Source organism: Arabidopsis lyrata (assembly GCF_000004255.2).
Source record: "Arabidopsis lyrata subsp. lyrata unplaced genomic scaffold ARALYscaffold_9, whole genome shotgun sequence".
Taxonomy (NCBI): domain Eukaryota; kingdom Viridiplantae; phylum Streptophyta; class Magnoliopsida; order Brassicales; family Brassicaceae; genus Arabidopsis; species Arabidopsis lyrata.
Genome location: NW_003302547.1, coordinates 220977 through 241221, shown reverse-complemented (window position 1 = coordinate 241221; position 20245 = coordinate 220977). Strand labels below are relative to the sequence as shown.

At 41.6% G+C, this 20245-nt stretch overlaps 3 protein-coding genes across 3 annotated transcripts; 1 reads left to right on the top strand and 2 right to left on the bottom strand.

Moving 5' to 3' along the window:
• Positions 1-604: 604 nt before the first annotated feature.
• Positions 605-5955, bottom strand: LOC9299208 (potassium transporter 5). The gene is made up of 9 exons (XM_021020164.1): positions 5884-5955; positions 5329-5415; positions 5022-5244; positions 3205-3453; positions 3041-3079; positions 2684-2944; positions 2536-2588; positions 2236-2350; positions 605-2086 (listed from the first exon to the last, which is right to left on the bottom strand). The coding sequence occupies exons 1-9, from the start codon at positions 5953-5955 to the stop codon at positions 798-800; spliced, it is 2388 nt and encodes a 795-aa protein (XP_020875823.1). The 3' UTR covers positions 605-797.
• A 4754-nt stretch (positions 5956-10709) lies between these two features.
• Positions 10710-11510, bottom strand: LOC110227059 (potassium transporter 5-like). The gene has a single exon (XM_021020157.1). It carries the CDS (start codon positions 11508-11510, stop codon positions 10710-10712), a length of 801 nt encoding a protein of 266 aa, XP_020875816.1.
• Positions 11511-12327: 817 nt separating this feature from the next.
• LOC110227057 (meiosis-specific protein ASY2-like) lies at positions 12328-15546 on the top strand. Its single transcript, XM_021020146.1, has 5 exons — positions 12328-13321; positions 13407-13592; positions 13686-14341; positions 14415-15155; positions 15334-15546. Exons 1-5 carry the CDS (start codon positions 12328-12330, stop codon positions 15544-15546), a joined length of 2790 nt encoding a protein of 929 aa, XP_020875805.1.
• Positions 15547-20245: the final 4699 nt, after the last annotated feature.

Sequence of the window (20245 nt, the reverse complement as noted above, 5' to 3'; positions counted from 1 at the left end):
TTTTCTACTTGTAATTTGTTTTAGAAAGATATTGATTATAAAGAAAAATTTGATTTTCATAAAATATTTTTTAAAAATTACAAAATTAGTCAAATCTCTCTATAAATTAATAATTATTAATTTTAAATTAATAAGAAATTCCGGTCCCGACATTATTAATTTACAGAGGTTTTACTGTACTAATTAACCGCACATACATCCGCAACGTGTAAACAAGTCAGGCCCAAAGACAAAAGCTAACCTTTTGTCTACTTACCAGTTAAAGAAATGCTCAGACCATTTTGGAATTTTAGCAGCAAGCTCATAGCCAATTAAAACTGTGTGAAAGGAGACTTAACATATTACATATGTTGCCTATAAGTCTACTAAATGATAGATGGGTTATTTCTATTTCTTCAATTTCGTGTATTTATGTATAACAGTTGTTTTGTAATGTTTCTTTATTTTATAAAAAAAAATTTGATATCATTATATTTGCTTTCACGGAAAAAAAAAAAATCGCTTACAGCACAATATTATTGGCATTGATGCAACCATTTCTTATGGAACGATAACCAATCCTAAATCCTTTGTTCTAGTATAATATATTTCGAGGTTCACATTTCTGGTACATTCCTAATTCTTTGTTTCGGCTGAGCTAATGTAACTTTTAAAAACGATAAACACCAACTGACAATATATAAAAAGGGGTAATAACTAATAAGTTGCACATTACCAAAACTTAAAGAAAATAAGCGAACAAAAACAAGGGTCACCTAGACATGGGGACACTTTATTTAGGTCATAATGATTAAACCTTATAACTCATAAGTCATGCCAACCTTGAGAAGCTTTGACCTAGGAATCGCAAGTGCTTTGTCTCCTTCCCGACAATTCTTCTTCAAGAAATTGTAAGCATGGTTCACTATAAACTTCTTAAACAAAGAAGAATCTTTCGCCGCCGTCATCTCCGTCTCTCCCATTAGATAAACCATTCCTTTCTCTCTTGCTTTCTCCACCAGCTCCGTTTGATCTTCCACAGACTGCACCTGCACGAACCTGCCCGACCTAATCTTTTCCGGCGAAGATGAATACGCGGAACCGATCCGACCCGAGGAAGCTGGGACAGACTTAGAGGAAGGCACAAGTGTGGTCTCAGCATTTGGTTCCTCTTCTTTGCCCATCTCGTCCAAGTCTCCCCCGTCTCCGGACATTAAGTGCTCGTCATGAATGAATTCCTTTAAGCAATGAACAAAATGACGCTCGAACTCATCAGGCTCCTCAATGTCTTCTTTGTAACCATACCTCACAACACACCGAAACATTCCAGAATCTTTTGGCCCCACGTAACGGAAAAAGAACCGCTCTGATGACGTCACTTGGTTCACGGGAAGTGTCTTAATCGATATCAAGACAAAAACCGAGTGGACGGACGAAAGATTCGAGATATAATGAGAGAACAATGGAGTTATACCGTTAACAAGCTCCGTGTAGAATAGACCAATCCCTGGAACCCGGTTTACGTCAGGACTTGTAGCCATTTGTATAGCATTTTCACGAGAAATTTTCTCCCTCATCTCGTACCGGTACTTGAGGATGTGAACGTATTGCCAAATCGCCATCATTGCCATCAAAACTACCGTTATCGCAAGTGGTAAATACCCACCGCTCGTGAACTTGTACATGACTGACGAGAGGTATAACGTCTCTATAGAACCAAACAAGACCAAGAACGTAGCGATCCACACTATGTTGGTTTTCCAGATAACCAGCATTATGAGAGTCACCATTATGGTTGTGATGACCATGACGGTTACGACAGCGATCCCATAAGCGTGACCAATCTTCTCAGTGGTTCTGAAGGCGAGGGTAACAGCAATGCAAGCAAGCATGAGGAAGTAGTTGATCTCGGGGATGTAGACTTGTCCCTCGTACTTAGCCGAGGTGTGAACCACCTTCACTCGAGGGAAACAACCCATACGTAGAGACTGCGAGATGACTGAGAAGGCTCCTGATATCATAGCTTGGCTCGCGATGATTGATGCTGCGACCGCGACCACAAATGTTGGCCAGTATAGCGGATCTGTTAAGTTGCATCCAATGTTATATCGTTAGAAATTGCTATCAAAAATAAGTAGAGGGATCTAACATAGTATATGAAGAATATTATATCCATTTTGAGATGGGATGGTTATTACATTCACATATACTTTGATACGTTATAGATTTTTTTTTCTTTTCCAAACGTATACTAACCTGGGATTGAGTCGTAGAAAGTATTTGAAACGTTTGAAGTATGTTTGGTAAGGTATGCAGCCTGCCCGCAATATATTGTTACTAGAGCCGGATATGCCACACATGAGAAACTAATCTGTTATTCAAAATTGAGTCAGTGAATTAATTACAAAAAGTAGTAACCGGTTTGTTTATACATTTCAGTAATATATAAGAAACATATGCTAATGAGTAGTAAGATATTTTGAATTGAAACCCAATAATACTTAACAAGTTTCGATTTCTTAAAAATTATGATAGCTAGGGAATATTAAATATCACCTGTATGGCTCGGACACTGAAGTGACCTAGATCAGCAAACATGGCTTCCGTCCCTAATTCAACATATAACATTTCAATCATTAAATTTCATATTTTATGAGCAATTTAATGGAAGATATAAAGTATACATTTATTTATGGACTCTCACCAGTGATGCAGAGGAAAACACCTCCTAGAGAAATCCATCCCTTTCTACCAGTTCTTCTAAAGTAGTAAATAATATAGAGTGGATTAAGTGCCTTTAAGACGGTAATGTCATGTTTGAACAGATTGAAGAGGCCGATTCCGGTAAGAAATGTGAACCATACAAGGATGATCGGAGCGAATGAGAATCCGACTTTGTCGGTTCCAAACCGTTGGAATGCAAACAGAATAATCAAGATTGCAACCGAAACACCAACCACCGTGTCTGCGCATATATCATCAAATATCATTAGATAAGAATTAGGTACGTGACATTGTATCAATTAATAAGCGAGAATTAAGATGAAAGTGTTAAGTTTACCTTGCCCGAGCGGTTTGATTCCACTCACTGCCGAAAGTACTAGGAGAAACAAAATAAAGAGCATGAAATTAATACTTTACTCCGAAAAAAAACAAAAAGTGTTATCTATGACACATATATGTATGATTCTAGCTAGAGAGGAAGATCGATTGATGGTTTTGAACCTGAGATAGAAGGAGTAAGGATTCCATCACCAATGACCATGGAAGTGCCCATAATAGTGACGAGGAAGAGTAGGATCTTAGAGAATTTAGAGTTCTCTAGCTTCTCTTTGATCATATGGGCTCTTGTGAGCTGTTTGGTTGGATGTTCAAGTGTATAGTTTGAGAGCTCTCTATCTTCTGGTTCTTGGTTTGGAATTAGTCCCATTTTTGCATACCGACATATGAGTGAGTATAATGCAAATGTTCCTCCTACGTTCAAATATTGTAATTAAACTAATTTACATTTAGACTAAATAATGAATCTGGCATTATTAAGCAGTAATAGCTTCATTAAGATCTTTCTTGTCTATCAACATTCAATAATATGATTTGGCATGTAAAAAAAAAAAAAAAAAAAAAAAAAAAAAAAAAAAAAACTTTGTTATTATGACCCTAGTCTACAATATCTTGTATATCTAGTTCATAAATCACAACATAGACACCAAAACATAGAAAAATCTATAGATATTGAAAATTTCACATTATTAACATATTGGTTATAAATGAAATAAACTATCACCAGAGTTGCTCCTACTCTTGTTAGGGAGTAATGAAATTATATATATATATATATATATATATATATATATATTTGTAATAAAATTAACAATGCAAAAAAAACATTACTCTTACTTTTGTAAGATAATATACATAATTTAACATTATTTTCTAGTAACTACAATATCAGCTCCGAAACCACTTCTTTTTTTTTGAAATATGCCTTCCGAATTTCCAAGCATCGTCACTTGGAAAACAAGCATCGCAACTTGGAAAACTTGTGGACGAAAACATCCGAATAAATTGTGTATTCATTCAAATATTTAATATTATCTTCTTGATCTGTGAAACAAAGTTTTAAAATCCCAAAATTTGTATCATATTAAAGAACATAAGACAAATCAAAAGTATTATTTTTTCCTCAGTTAAGCCCGCCCCTAATTATCACCACGTATAACAAATATACAAAGACAACGTCGTACGCGTACGTACTCATGACGTTTCGAGTTTTGAGGACACGCGTTACATAGGCAACAAGAGTAATCACGTTTATTGAATCGTGTCACTTGACAGTATTATATAAAATCGTCCATATGCATACGAAATTGTTCATATATAATATATGGAGGTCGTGCATCAGAATAATTCCAAAGTCAACAGTAATAATTGCAGTATATATAATTATAATAAAAAGCCAATGAAGTTTGGATTTTTTTTTTTTTTTTGATTAACTCATAATAGATATTCTATAATCTCTTAATAGTCTAAGTTTGTGTATTTTTTTTTTGTCACTTGAAAGAATAGCATTACCATACCATATGATAATTCAGCTTGCTTGTTCAACAAGCCTAAAAATTACTAGATGACAAAAAAGAGAAGAAAAAACAAATATTGCCATAAACTCACTCATTATTTAGAAAATAAGTGAAGTTGTACGTTTCATTTTTATTCTACACCATTACTACATATATAATTTATATATAAAAAAGCATATATAAACTTTAAATTCCAAAACATCATTTTTTAAAGTTATTTATCTTTTCGTAATCTATGTAAAACCGCCTTTTTGGTTTATTAAATTATTTGTGTTTTACAAGAAAAAAAATGTTGTTTTTTTTTATTTTTAATACAAAATTTGAAGCAAAACTATAATTTTATGTCAATTAATCCATTTTATTAATTATAAAACGTAAAATATCAATATAAATGTAGTAATATTGAGTTTTTAAGAAAAAATATTTTAATGACATTAGTAACGAACGATCCAACCATAAAAGTACCTTCACCGTTGTCGTTAGCCTGGAGAACGATGAAAACGTATTTGAGGAGTGCGACGAGAGTAATAGTGTAGATAATGAGCGAGAGAACGCCAATGACATCCTCTTTGTCATTGATGCCTTGAGCGAAAGTACTTGCGTACACATATAACGGTGATGTCCCAATATCTCCATACACCACTCCTAGACTCTGAAATGCCAAACTCATCGTCGTTCTCCAGCTCATCTATGTCACATACAAAGTTGTATGTTTTTATATACAAAGTTCTGATCATTTTATTCCTCAAACACAAAGAATTTAGATACACACCAACGAGGGAAGACTAGTATTTGTCGGAGTTTTCCCAGCCTCTACTATAAAGGAGGAGTCGGGTCGGTATAGTTTTTCTCGTGATTTCTGTTAAAATAACCAAAAATTTAACAACAAAAAGTGTTATGATACTTTGATGGCAATATATAAATACGACAACTAATTTGTAGCTTTGATGAACAATTTCCAATCAAGTATTGGTACGATAATTATTCATTTTTTTCCATCAACACGTAAAATAAAAGTTTGAATCTGAATTGTGATACAACAACGTTAACATAAACTATTAGATTCCATGGTTGATAATTTGGTTGATACCAAAGTGGCTGGCCCTTTTGATTTTTTTCTTTTAAATGGGAAGAAAAATAAACTTTTTTCGATAGATATAAAATTTGTTATGGTTCTAGACGACCAAAGTAACTCGACCTATAGTTTACATGAATTCAAACTATATTTAGAGAATTAAATTAAATATATGTGTACTAATGTTAAGAAGTACATATATCGAATTAGAGAGAGGGGAGATGGTATCTAATTAGTGGAATGAAGTAATACCTTTTTCTCTTTCGACGTGTTCTCACAGTTATTAACTTCACCATCTACTTGCTGTTTCTTAGTGCCATCCATTTTTTGTTTTGTTTGTTTTGTGTTGTGCAATATTGTGACACTTGAGAGAGATCGGCTGAATAGTCGGTACTTTTTCCCGTTGCTTTTATAGGCATAATAATGGGTTTAATCTGGTCAGGGCCGACCCAAATTATTTCTATATCTAAAGCATAAAAAAATTTAAGTCCACTAACAAACAAAACTTTAAGAAAAATCCAAAACAAGAATAGAAATGACTCGAACTAGTCATCTCGTGGACGTTAAAATACATGTTTACTACTATGCCACAAGTTATCGTTAAAAATAAACCATTTTAACTTTTAAAATATATTTGTCATGCAATAGTAAGAGCATCTCCAATGGTTAAGAACCAAATGGTTCTTAACCTTAGATCTTAGCATTATTTATAATCTAAATTTTGCTTTTTGTGAGTTAAGAAAAGAAAGAAAACATCCTAAGAAAAATGAGCTCCAATGGTTAAGAACAAAGAGAGTATCTTGGGAAAAAAATTCAAATTTTTACAAAACAATATCTTCCAATACAAGCAATCATACAATCAAAGTCATACAAGCATTTTTACAAGAATTAAAGAGAGTACAAAGAACAGAGAAACCTATTGGTAAGTAGAGAATTTTGTCCAATATAAACCGTAAGCAAATATAAAACTCATTCTTACCATTTCTCTCTTAAGGTGATACTCATTCAACTGCCAAGTCCCAAACCCAATCTGAAAAGCAGAGATGTTCCGCATGTCATCTCTGTCCAAACCAAACCTGAAAAGCACATTTGAAACTCATTCAACTGCCCAGCTGGGAAAACGAGTATGGTAGTGTCAACAGAGCCACCAAGCATCATAACCAGAGCCACCATGCATCAAATTCAATAGAAACAAACGGATCAAATTCAACTTTTAAAGAGAATGAAAGAGCAAAACTAAAACAGAGGTTCACTGATATAAGGATGAACAAGGTGAAGATTGTTTTACCTTGAATGAGCCTTCCCTTCGGTCTCCATTTCAATATCTCTAGCAATTCTTGCAAATTCTCCATTTAACCTCAACAAAAACAGTATAACGGATCAATTCAAATGCAAAAGTTCATGCTAAAAACAGAGAAATATATCTAATTCAAGCAAAAACTTATCAAACGAATCAAATTCAAGGTTCAAAACGACAGTATCTGCGATGTCAAATGGAAACAAACGGATCAATTCAGAAATCCCAATCTTTTAACATCATATGAACCCTATTTTTTAAAAAAACTTTCTGCTAACATCATCGAATCCTAATTTGGTTTGAAAACGACATGCTAACATCATAGAACACTAATTTTGCTACCATCAATTCCCAATTGTGAAAACCCTAATTTTCGACACAACCCTAAACCCTAATTTATGATCTACAAATGAAATCAGCGAACAATCATAGAGATTCGTGCCATTTCTCCAGCAGATGATGATACCGACAGATCAAAATCGCAATCCCGACTCATTTCTCCTCGCAATTCGACGTATGAATAAGAGAGGCAGAGATTTCTCCGGCGGAAGCTTCGAGAAATAGAGAGAGACAGAGAGACGACATCGGATAGTGAAGATAACAACAGATTAAAAACAAAATTCCTGCCAAAACTCACTCTCAATTCGACATCAGAGAATCAAGAACGTCGGAGACATTTTGTTGTCTGGGTTTCGCGAAATAGAGAGAGAGAGGTGAAATCGAAGAGTTGAAAAAAACACAGCCTTTTTTTTTTTTTTTTGTTCATTTCTTGGACCAATGAGCATTCAACACGTATTCATATCTTAACATCTCAGAAACATCTTATTTAAGATCTATATCTTAGCAAATCTTAGTGGTTTTGATTAATTTATATTATTTTTAAAGCTAAGATTTTCTTAAGATACTGAAATTTGCAACCATTGGAGCTGCTCTAAGTAGTTGTATAATGGACAAGACCTAAACCCGAGAATACAGTTTTAATAATAATCACAAATATTAAAAGCGTTAGTGCGTTACTAAAAGCGTTCTTTTTAGATTTTTTTACAGCTTTCATATACCATATTTTTGTACAATTTTATCCTATTATATAAAAGTTCACTGCTAAAACGTTATTACATCTTTGTATTATCAATCAGATCCAATATATTGATTTCGGTTCGCGGTTCGGTTCAGGTTTGATACCGTTTTTTGGATATATGAGTTTAGGAATCGTTCCTATATTTTGTCGGTTCCGGTCTATTCAGCTCCTCTTTTATTTTTTTATTCTGTTTTAGTTTGGTTATTTGATTCTGAGTATTTTGTCCATGCCTATGAATGAGAATATGTAAAATAGGTATTTTTTTAAGTAGGTATATTCTAAGTAATTTTAAAGGTTAGTCTGGAATATATAAATTTCTTTTTTGTTAATAAAATGTTAAATTATTAATCACCAAAGTAGATAATATTTACACTAATCGGTTAAAACGAATTTAATAAAAGAGCTAGAACATAGCAGTTAAAAAAGTTAATCACCATACTTTGAGTTTAAGTCAGGAGTATATATATATATAGATAGATATTTTCGATATTAGTATAAAATGTATATATATATATATATATATATATATATATATATATATATATATATATCCTCCTGACTTAAACTCAGAACTTGACTCCTCGTTCATACCTGATAAATGAGAGCAATGTGAAAAAGAATGGTATTTCTCTCCCTGATAAAAAAAATAAAATAAAAAGATTGAGATGATTTTCTTTTGGAGTAAAGAGATAGGAAAATTTCCCGTGATCTCATCATTTTACTTCAAGAGGAATGATCACACGAAGGTTGGAAGCGAGGTTAGGAACATTTTCGATAATACCATTATTCGTCTACACCTTTGAAAATAAATAATAATAAAAAAAAATAGTTGAAAAATAATAAGTCTGGGAGAGAGAAAGAGTACCAAGATATTGTGAGATAGGTTGATTTATCATGGTATAGTACGGGAATGAGTTTATAAGGTTCTTGAGTACTGATTTTATTGACGAGATTTATGCGATGAGGGCTATAGGATATAGTTGTGGAATTTCGTTTAGATTTTGGAATGTTGAGAATGCTTGCGGAGAATTACATGGTGGTTAGGATTTGATGCGATCTGCTAGGCATATGGATTTGGTTTGAATAATCAAGGTAATAGGCTAGAGAAATTGGGAGTTTCTGTGTTTTCAAACTTCTTCCACGGGTTCGGTTTTTGTGTTTTGCTTGAGAGCAAGCAAAAGCTAAGTCTAGAATAGTTGATATATCATAGATTTTACCAGTTTTAACCGTGATTTATGTGTCAGTTTTAGAGTCTTTTATTGTTTTTAGTTTATTTTCGAGTCTTTTCAGTTTTTACACGTTCAAGACAAATTTGGAGAAAAAGAACCATTCTTGAGCTAAACCGAAGATTTGGAGCTGAGGAGACGAAATTGGTATCGAACCAAGGCATGAGTGTCGACCGACACCCATTGGTGTCGCTCGACACCACACACGGCCCAGCAAAAGTCTCGACGGTTTGAAGAATTTTAAAGCCCGGAGAATCAACCCAGAAGACTTCACTATTTGCAACTTTAGTCCCTGCATGTTTTGGAGACTTTATAAATAGTTTTTAAGGTTTTTCTGTTTCTTCACCCTGCAATTCTGCATCTTGTCTTTGGCTTTTTTAATTCTCTGAGCTCGAACCCAATTGGAATATAATTGGAGAGAGCAACTTTTCATAGATTTCAATACCCTGTTAGAGAGAAGATTTATTCTAAACCCTTTTCTTCTTTTGATTTCTTATTTTACAATTTATTTAAACATGTTTTCTGTTTCATTAATCATGTCTGCGTAATCCCCCTGTTAGGTTTAGGGATTCTCATTAGGGACTTAGATGAATTAGTAAATCGATACCCTTTAGGATTAATCTATAGAGTTCTTCATCTAGGTTGTTCTTAATGTTAGTTCTAGAGTAGCTAACTAGAACTTGATCATAAGATAATAGGTTTTGATCCGAGAGGACGTCTGTTACTAGAACTACTTTAGGTGAGCAAATATTTCTAGATTCATCGAGAGGTGGTCTAGGGAGACTTGTGAACATATCAAACTTGTGTTTAATGCTAGTCTTGATCTAGGAATTCGTATCCGAGAGGGTGGAATTACTGATATTAGATTAGTTAGTTAGTTAGCGTATCCGAGAGGGTAGTTAGCTATTCATTAGTGTTTTGAGTTCTAGAACGGTTCATTAAATAATCTTAATTAATTTGCTAGATTTATTATTAGTTTATTTCCTGAGAATTTCCCTAAACCTGACGCTTTAATCTATTGATCTTTTCACCTGATATTATTGCTTGCTATTGTTTTTATTTTAATTCTCATAATTTTTTTAGCCTAATTTCGAGACTTATAGCTTATTGTGTGAACAAAAAAACTTTGTGGAATTCGACCCTTAAATGCTGCAATCGATCTCTTATTTGAGAGAGTAGAGTTTAGGATTCAATTATGACACCTATCAATAACCAATCATAAATCCTTTGTTCTGGTATAATATACTTCGATGTTCACATTTCTGGTTCATTCCTAATTCTTTGTTTCGGCCGAGCTAATGTAACTTTTACATCCCTATAAAATAACCATTAAAAACGATAAACACCAACTGACAATATAAAAAAAGGGGTAATAACTAATAAGTTGCACATTACCAAAAATTAAAGAAAATAAGCGAGCAAAAACAAGGGTAACCTAGACATGGAGACACTTTATTTAGGTCATAATGATTAAACCTTATAACTCATAAGTCATGCCAACCTTGAGAAGCTTTGACCTAGGAATCGCAAGTGCTTTGTCTCCTTCCCGACAATTCTTCTTCAAGAAATTGTAAGCATGGTTCACTATAAACTTCTTAAACAAAGAAGAATCTTTTGCCGCGGTAATTTCCGTCTCTCCCATTAGATAAACCATTCCTTTCTCTCTTGCCTTCTCCACCAACTCCGTTTGATCCTCAACAGATTGCACCTGTACGACCCTTCCTGACCTAATCTTGTCCGACGAAGATGAATGCGCGGATCCGATCCGCCCCGATGAAGGGACAGAGTTAGACGAAGGCACAAGTTTTGTCTCCACATTTGGTTCATCTTCTTTGCCAGTCTCGTCCACGTCTCCTCCTCCTTCGGACATGAAGTGCTCGTGATGAATGAATTCCTTTAGGTAATGAACAAAATGGCGCTCGAACTCATCAGGCTCCTCAATGTCTTCTTTGTAACCATACCTCACAACACACCTAAACATTCCTGAATCTTTTTGCCCCACGTAACGGAAAAAGAACCGCTCTGATGACGTCACCCGATTCACGGGAAGTGTCTTGATCGATAGCAAGACAAAAACCGAGTGGACCGACGAAAGATTCGAAATATAATGAGAGAACAATGGAGTTATACCGTTAACAAGCTCCGTGTAGAAAAGACCAATCCCTGGAACCCGGTTTACGTCAGGACTTGTAGCCATTTGTATAGCATTTTCACGAGAAATTTTCTCCTTCAGCTCGTACCTGTACTTGAGGACATGAACATATTGCCAAATCGCCATCATCGCCATCAAAACGACCGTTACCGTAAGTGGTAAATACTGTTGATCCTCAAAATCAAACAAGTACGTATTCGGAATCTTAAGGGTGAAAGAAGAATCTCTTCTTTAAAGAACGAGCCGACAATTACAAAAATAGACGAACTGAATTTTTAGAATACGAGCCGAGCCGCAAAGTGCTCTGACAGTTATACAATATTCTCTGTGAAAACGGTTATCTCGGGATCCCTTTTACAATCATTCCTTTTTACTATTTATAGGGTGCAAAAGTAGGGTACCCTTTACGGGTTAAATCCCCCTTTTACCCCACTTGGTCGGTGTAATACTTACTGGGCTTGGGCCCTTCCGAAACTAAACTCTTAATGGGCCGGACCCTTAAAATCTGATTCTTCGGCCGGTCTCGTCGAGTTGAAGGCCCAAGATGGGATTATGGGCTCGGGCCCATAATCTACCATCAACAGTAGCCCCCCAACCCTAGTGCGTAGCAAACGGCACGGCTAGGGTTGTAATCATTTCATCGCCCCGGTTTGATTTCTTGCGCACGTTTTCGAGGCGCGTGTGATGAACGCCCTCTTCCGATTCGTCTACTGCTGCTCCCGAGGCCTCGATTATCGGGTCGCTTGCGTGTTGAAGGCGGCGAGGTCGTGATGATTACGCCGTTCTTCGAGGTGTGATGATGACGCGGTTTTTCTTCGACCGACTCCCTCTATAAATACTTCGCTTCCTCCTCATTCCTTTCATTCTTTCTCCGCATCGATTTCGAAGGTATTCTCTCTGTTCTCTCTCCTTTTCTCAGCGCGTCTTTTCTTATTTTCCGATTATGTCTTCAAGTGTCGGTTCTTTCGACTCCATCTCCGACCATCGCCGATCTCGTACTTCCGACGAGTCGAATATCCGGTCTGTTGACCGTTTTCTCAACGAATCTGTCAGTAACTCCCGGGGTCGTAGATCTAGAACCTCTTTCAGATCGTCGGCCTCGTCCGTTGCCAGAGATTCTCCGGTTGTTGCAGAGCTACGACGTCGCGAGCTCGAAAGTCGCGTGGGAGCAGCCGGACCGAGTGCAAATCCTAAGTCCGTTACAACCATGTGCCTTCGTGATGACGACAGTGACGCGGCGTCTACAGATGAGGATAACGTACCGCTCATCAGACGCAAATCTTCTATCATTAGAGCGGCTCGTTCTGTTGGCCCGTCGTCTGATGTCGCCGATCGTTTGGACATCATTCCATTGACGAGGCGGGCGCCCGCCCCGGTTGGGTCTGTTCAGCCCGGTGGACCAGCACCGGGAATTCCGGATTACCTTCAACCGACGTCGTCGACGAGCGAGACGATTGAGCTTTCTCTCCATTTTTGCGATGCTCCAGCTTCCCTAAATACGCTCATCCCGAACCGGTGGGATCGTCCCTGGACTGCTCCGCCTGGATATCTTTGTGTATATGAAAAGCTCATCACTGATTGCGGGCTGACTTTCCCAATTCCGGCGTTCTTGCTTCAATACGCTTCGCGGCGAAAAATGGCGTTTGCGCAACTTTCTCCGGCTGCTATTCGGAATGCTTACGGCCTGATTCGTTTGGCTGAGCAGTGCGGCGTCGAACCTCGTTGTTCTCTGTACGAGGAATTGACGACGAAGAAGAATTTCGGGAAATCCAAGCCGGGCTTGGTGTATACTCAGTCTTCGCTGACCCCAAAGTTGGTTGTTGGTGCGAAGAGTAAGACCAACGATTGGCTTCGTTGGTATTTCTTTGTTAAGATCGACAACGATTCCGCTGGGGACGTGGTCGTCACGAATTACCATGGGTGGACTATTTCACCCGGTAGTTTGCTTATCCCTCCGAGGTCGATCCCTTGTTAACTGATTATCTATCTAACTTGCTTTTCTCGTTTCTTTTCCTCTTGTAGTTCGTTGTCCCAAGATCTTGGACCCGTATCCTGAGAAACTTCGCGACGACGTTAAGAAGATTCTAGCTTTGTGCCCGTATACCTGGCCCAACGAAGAAGATCCTGTTCGTCGCCCTTCCTCAAAAACAAAGAAAACGAGCCGAAGAGGAGGTCCTTCGAAAGCAAGGAAGGCTAACAAGACTCCAGGTCGGCCTTGATCTTTCCCTTCTTTCTTTATTCGTTCGATGAGTCCGTACGATTTTTCTTACATTCTTCTCTCCCCTTTCTTTTACATACCAGCTCCTTCAAAGATTATGGGGAAAATGAATGTCGACGCGGTGGGTGATTACTCATCAAGATACAAAAAGAAATCGTCGGTGACGCCGTCGAAGAGGATGAGTCGGGAAGAAGACGAGGCCATGGCCTTAGGGAAACGACTTTCCTTAGCCGAACACGAGGCTAAAGAGAGTGAGCGACGATCTTCAGGTCGTCGGGATAGGAGAGATGAAGGTGACCATCGTGATCGACGCGGTCATGGTGTCGTTGGGGCCGATCGTTCGGAAGCAAGATCCGACGTAGAGAGGGAGAGGAGGGAGAAAGAGGTGGCTGAAGCGCGGTCAGCTAAGCTACCTGTTGCCGAGGCTTCTCACGATGTGCCCTTAGGCGGCAGGGAGGTTATTTTGTACGACAACTCTCAGGTCGAGCCGACCAAGAAGCGGGCTGCTGATGATTCCGAACCGGTGCGTTCGGACCCGACCAAGAAACAAAGGACGGCCTGGGCCCCTGACTATAGGTGGCGATATGATTATAACGGGCGCGACGTCCATATCTCGACTGATTCCACATCCTGTGCGGAGCTATTCCGCAAGCTTCACGTCGGTCCATCTCCCTTCTTTGAGCTCCAAGATATGTGGGAGAGAACGGCGTTCACTGACGCTGCGAAGAAGACCGTTGCGGTAATGCCTTAAGAACTTTTCGCAATACTTTAAGTGTTTTGCTCTCTAACCGAGCTTTTACTTCTTTCTGTAGGCCATCGGCGCGATTGACAGGATGGCGTACATGTACGAGCGTCGTCTCTGCGTTGTTTCTGAGCAGAACACGGCCTCGAAGGATCACCAAAGGGCCTTGGTAGCCGAGACGAGGAGGGCTGATCAGGCGTCGAAGGGCTTGGAGAGTGCCAACTCCGAGGTGCAGCTTCTTCGCGAGGAGGTCGCCAAGCTGAAGGAGGAACGGGATAGCGCTCTTTCAGAACGGGAGCATTGTCTTGAGGAGTTGTCGAAGTCCCGAGTTGACTTTAAGCACTTGGCCGAGCAGTCACAAGCCGAGGAGGCAAGGCTTCGGAAGCGGCGCACCGAATATGCTCGTATTCACGTAACCAAGGCTCTCAAGGAGGCTGCAGACCAATTTCAGCAACGTCTCGACGGGATTCAGAGGCATTTCACTACCAGGGACGCGGCGTATCCCAAGTTCCTCGATTATAATCAGGCGGTTGGGAGCGTCGACCTGCTGAAGGCGCTGGCTGATACTGGGGAGGTCGTCTTAAACTCCAAGGACGTGATTGAGAGGCTTGAAGCTGATGCGGAAGAGCTTAAGAACGAGGTCAATGCGTTCGACATTGCCGAGCTGGAGGAAGGCTGGAATGACGTCGGAAATCTCTTCACGGGCTCTCTCGTTGCTGAGGAGTTTGCGCCTTCGGTTGAAGGTGTTGACGATGAAGTTGCTGGTGACGTCGAGGCCGTCGACCAAGTCGTTGGTGATGGCGACGCCCAGGTCGGAGATCCTCCTCAAGACGAGGCCGCGTCTTGAGTTTTTATGTTGTTTTTTTTTAAGTTATTTGCCGCGTAGTCGGCTTTTGTAAGACTCTTGCCACTTCTGTTGGCTTTTCCTTTATTGAATATCTATTTCATTTATTATCTTTTGCGTATATTGTTGAGTTTGTTCCGCGCAGGTTATTGAGGACGACCTCAAGAACTTGGTCGATAATCGTGTTTGGGTCGGATCCAAGACACTCGGTGGTACAACCTCAAAGGTCGTTCCGCGCAAGTTATTGGGGACGACCTCAATAACTTGGTCGATAATCGTGTTTGGGTCGGATCCAAGACACTCGGTGGTACGACCTTCGAGGTCGTTCCGCGCAAGTTATTGGGGACGACCTCAATAACTTGGTCGATAATTGTGTTTGGGTTGGACCCAGGACAATTTTCGGTGCGACCTCCGGGGTCGGCTTATCCTGTTCGAATGATTAAAACGAGCGTGATTGCGAGTTCGGCCTCGGCTTACGTGATCAGTCGTTTTAATCGTGCGAGTACGGAACTCGGCTTTCGTTCGATTAGACACCGGGCCAGGGTGTTAACGTATTTCGTTTCGTTTCTGTCTTTAAAAAGATAGATTTTATTAATATTTGCAGTTGTGCCTCGTAAACGAGGCTGCCTACGTACCCTCTGATCGGAGGGATCAAGCCGCTCGTAGTTCACATTACATAGTGAGGCATCGGTAAGGCCGAGCTCCCTTTTTTTTTTAATAATAGTATCGCTTCAGATGCATCGAATTCCATGTGCGGGGGACTTCGACGCCGGACATTGTGAGGAGTTCGTAGTCTCCGGGTCGGACGATCTTCGATATCTGATAGGGACCTTTCCAATTCGCGCCTAGCTTCCCCGCGTTGAGTTCGGCCGTGTTTTCGAACACTTTTCTGAGGACGAGGTCGCCTTCGCTAAAATGCCGATTATGGACTTTCTTGTTGTAGTATTTCGCTGCGGCGAGTTGATAATTCTGGATTCGACATAGCGCGGTATTGCGGTTTTCTTCCAGGTCGTCGAGACTGTGCCTCATCATTTCATCGTTGAGATCATTATTCTGTATCATCATGGAACGTCAGAGGCTTGTACACCCTACTTCGGCCGGGGCCATCGCTTCCATTCCGTAGGCTAAGGAAAACGGAGTTTGTTCGGTGGCGCTGCGCGGGGTCGTTCTGTATGACCATAGGACGCCGTCGAGTTCGTCTGCCCAGACTCCTTTTTTGGCTTCCAGCCGTTTCTTGAGTCCGGCGAGGATTGTTTTGTTTGTTGCCTCAGCCTGGCCGTTGCCTTGGGGGTAACGCGGTGTTGACTTGTTCAGACGAATTCTCCAGCTAGCGCAGAAATCTTCGAACTGTTGCGAAATAAACTGCGAGCCGTTGTCCGTGATTATTTCGTACGGTAGGCCGTGCCGACAAATGATGTATTTCCAAACGAAGTTCTGTACCTCTTTGGCTTTGATTGTTGCATAGGATTCAGCTTCGACCCACTTGGTGAAGTAATCAGTCATGACGAGGATGAAGCGTTTTTGCCGCGAAGCTGGAAGTGGACCAACGACGTCCATGGCCCAACGCATGAAAGGGTATGGCGCGGCGCCAGCTTTCATCAGTTCGGTCGGCTGGTGGATGACGGGGGCGTGCCGTTGGCATTGCTCGCACTTGAGCACGTAGTTTTTACAATCCGAGATCATCGTCGGCCAGTAGTAACCGAGCTTTCTGATTTTGAGTGCGAGAGATCGTCCTCCTGAGTGGTTTCCACTTGCTCCCTCGTGTGTTTCTTTCATGACTTCTGCCGCGTCCGCCTTATGGAGGCAGCTGAGCACTGCCCCAGAGGCGTTGTACCGAAGTAAGCATTCGCGGTACAGAGTATATTTTGACGATTTGGCGCGTAGACGCCGTGCTTCCCATTTGTCTACCGGAACCGTCCCATCTGACAGGAAATCGCGTATTTCAAGGCGCCAATCGTCGGGATCGCTTATCGGATCTGGTGCGGCGCGGCTGCACACAAGGTTGATGGATTCGATCCCTTCAATGCTGGGGTGGTCAATGCTTTCGACTGGTATGACGCGGCGAAGGTCTGGGTCGGACGTTGAGGCTAGTGCTGCTAGGGCGTCTGCGGGAGCGTTATCTCCCCGTGGTATCTTGGTTAGCTCAAACTCTGTGAATTGTTTGGACAGACGCTGGACGACCTTGAGGTACGCGTCCATTCTATCATTTCTTGCTTCGTAGTCGCCGCTATATTGACTTGCTACGAGCTGTGAATCGATCATGGCACGGAGTCGTCGGACGTTCATCCCAATTGTGAGTCGGAGTCCAGCGATGAGTGCTTCGTATTCGGCGACGTTGTTTGTCGCCGCGAAACGTAGCCGGAAGGACTGCTCCAACATTTCGCCGGTTGGGGAGACGAGCCTGATGCCGACACCCGATCCATGCGAAGAGGACGAGCCGTCTGAATAGAGGGTCCAAGTACCATTCGTCTGATTGGTGCTTAGTGTGGTGTCGTCCGGGTCCATTACTGGTAACTCGACGATGAAGTCGGCGAGGACTTGAGATTTCATGGCTGGTCGAGCCCGGAAGTCGATATCGTATTCACTGAGTTCGACGGCCCACTTGGTCATCCTTCCAGACAAGCTTGGACTGTGTAACGCCGCTTTGATAGGTTGGTTTGTAAGCGAGACCACGGTATGAGACTGGAAGTAGGGACGCAACTTCCTCGCCGACGTAACGACTGCTAACGCAGCTTTTTCCATTGTAGGATAGCGGACCTCGGCCTCGATTAGCGATTTACTTACATAGAAGATTGGTCTCTGTTCGCCGCGGTCGTCTCGTACTAATACCCCGCTGACGGCCCAACTGGATACAGCTATGTATAAGAATAAAGTTTCACCTTTCTCAGGTTTTGCGAGTACCGGTGGCGTCGTCAGATATTTCTTAAGTTCGACGAACGCTTTCTCGCTTGCGTCATCCCAGGTAAACTTGTCTCTTCGCTTTAGGAGGTTGTAAAACGGCAAACATTTGTCCGTCGACCTCGAGATGAATCGATTGAGGGCCGCGATCCGGCCGGTCAACCGTTGTACTTCCTTGGCGTTCCTGGGAGAGGGTAACTCCAGTATAGCGCGAATTTGTTTTGGGTTGGCTTCTATCCCTCTCTTGGTGACGACGTAACCCAGGAACTCACCGGAAGTTACCGCAAACGTACATTTGGCCGGGTTTAACTTCATTTGGTATTTGTTTAGCACGTCGAAGCATTGTCGGAGGTCTGAACGTGATCGTCAGCTTTCAATGACTTAACGAGCATGTCGTCGATGTAGACTTCAACAGTTCGGCCGAGCTGTTCGGCGAACATTTTGTTGACGAGGCGCTGATACGTTGCTCCGGCGTTCTTCAGACCAAAATGCATCACCTTGTAGCAGTACGTTCCGCGATCGGTGATGAAGGACGTCTTTTCCTGATCGTCCTTATGCATGAGAATTTGGTTGTATCCAGAGAAAGCGTCCATGAACGATAGGTTCTCGTTCCCTGCTGTGGCTTCGACGAGCCGGTCGATATGCGGTAAAGGGTAGCTGTCTTTTGGACAAGCCTTATTCAGATCAGTGAAGTCGACGCACACCCGCCACTTACCGTTTTTCTTTTTGACTACGACGGGATTTGCCAACCACTATGGATATCGGACTTCGATGATGGAGCCGGCGCCTAGCAGCTTTTCTACCTCGTCATTTACTGCTTTGGCTCGTTCCGGACCCAATTTGCGTCTTTTCTGCTTAACAGGTTTGAATGTCGGATCCACGCCTAGCTCGTGGGACGTTATCGATGGGTCGATTCCCGGCATGTCCTCAACGCTCCAAGCGAAGGTTGACGAATTCTCTATGAAGAGGGCCACAAGGGCCGCTTTGATTTCTGGACTAATTTCAGCTCCGATGCCGACGCATCGCAGTGGATCCGACGCGTCGATATTCACAAGTTCCGTCCGACTTAGCTCCGATTCCTCGTAGGATTTGCCCGGTGCCTTTGCTACTGCGGAGCGGGGCGTGGGCTCCTCCTTTGGTTGCTATAATTTCTTTTCGGCGCGGTTCTTGTGTTCGATCAGGAAACACGTCCGCGCTACTTGCTGATTTCCTTTGAGAGTAAAGATTCCCTGATGAGTGGGAAACTTGACGCACTGCTGGTAGGTGGACGCGACGGCCTGCATTTGATGAAGCCACGGCGTCCCCAAGATTACATTGTATATCGTCGGTTTATCGATGACAACGAACTTAACCCAGGCGATCGTACCGCCAACAAACGTGGGTAGTTTGATAGTGCCGAGAGACATGATGAAATCGCCATCGAACCCAGCCAATGGTCGAGAACGCGGCTTTATACACCGGTCAGCTACGTTCATCGCGGTGAGGGTGTCTTTGAAGATTAGGTCGACTGAGCTGCCTGTATCGATCATGACGCGCGTAACTCGGCTATCGCTGACGATTAGCTCGACAACCAACGGATCGTTGTGGGGGAGATCGACTCCGACGAGGTCGTCTTTCGTGAAAGAAATGGGTTCGATCTCCACGGAAGGTTGGCTCGGCGTTACTGGCCACGTCTCCATCATTTCGGCTTTCTTTCGACACTGCTTGATTGAACGGACCGAATCGTTGCAATTTTGAAGACCGCCCATGATCATATGGATTTGTCGAACGACAGCGGGGGCGTCGGCGACAGCTTTGCCATGGCGTTGTCTTTTGGCCGAATCGTTTGCTTGATCGTCGCCTCCAGCTGCTCCGTCGGCTCGATCCTGGAGGAATTGCCGAGCAGTGGCCTCGTTTCGTTTTTGGTTTTTATTGCCCCCTTGGGCTCGGTCACATTCGATGGTGATGCCGCCGCTCTTATACTTAGCCATGAGGAGTCCTTGCAGGTAGCGACAGTCTTCCGTCGCGTGAGCCTTGCTTTTATGATACTCGCAATACACCGGCCCTGTAGTAATGGCCTCGGTATCTCTTGCTCATTTGTTCCATTGTTTGGGCGCCGTGTCTTCACTATTAATGACGAACGTGGCCGGCTTTCTACCTTGGCTCGTATTGCGGTCGAG

What these genes read in the sequence shown, in the direction of transcription:
- LOC9299208 (XM_021020164.1), bottom strand. Translation starts at nt 5,955, where the DNA reads ATGGATGGCACTAAGAAACAGCAAGTAGATGGTGAAGTTAATAACTGT. An exon ending in AATCAAACCGCTCGGGCAAG is followed by an intron (nt 2,945 to 3,040) that starts GTAAACTTAACA and finishes ATATATGCGCAG; the next exon opens with ACACGGTGGTTGGTGTTTCG. An exon ending in TGTTTTCCTCTGCATCACTG is followed by an intron (nt 2,589 to 2,683) that starts GTGAGAGTCCAT and finishes ATGTTGAATTAG; the next exon opens with GGACGGAAGCCATGTTTGCT.
- LOC110227059 (XM_021020157.1), bottom strand. Translation starts at nt 11,510, where the DNA reads ATGGCGATTTGGCAATATGTTCATGTCCTCAAGTACAGGTACGAGCTG.
- LOC110227057 (XM_021020146.1), top strand. Translation starts at nt 12,328, where the DNA reads ATGTCTTCAAGTGTCGGTTCTTTCGACTCCATCTCCGACCATCGCCGA. An exon ending in GAAGGCTAACAAGACTCCAG is followed by an intron (nt 13,593 to 13,685) that starts GTCGGCCTTGAT and finishes TTTACATACCAG; the next exon opens with CTCCTTCAAAGATTATGGGG. An exon ending in CTGCGAAGAAGACCGTTGCG is followed by an intron (nt 14,342 to 14,414) that starts GTAATGCCTTAA and finishes TTCTTTCTGTAG; the next exon opens with GCCATCGGCGCGATTGACAG.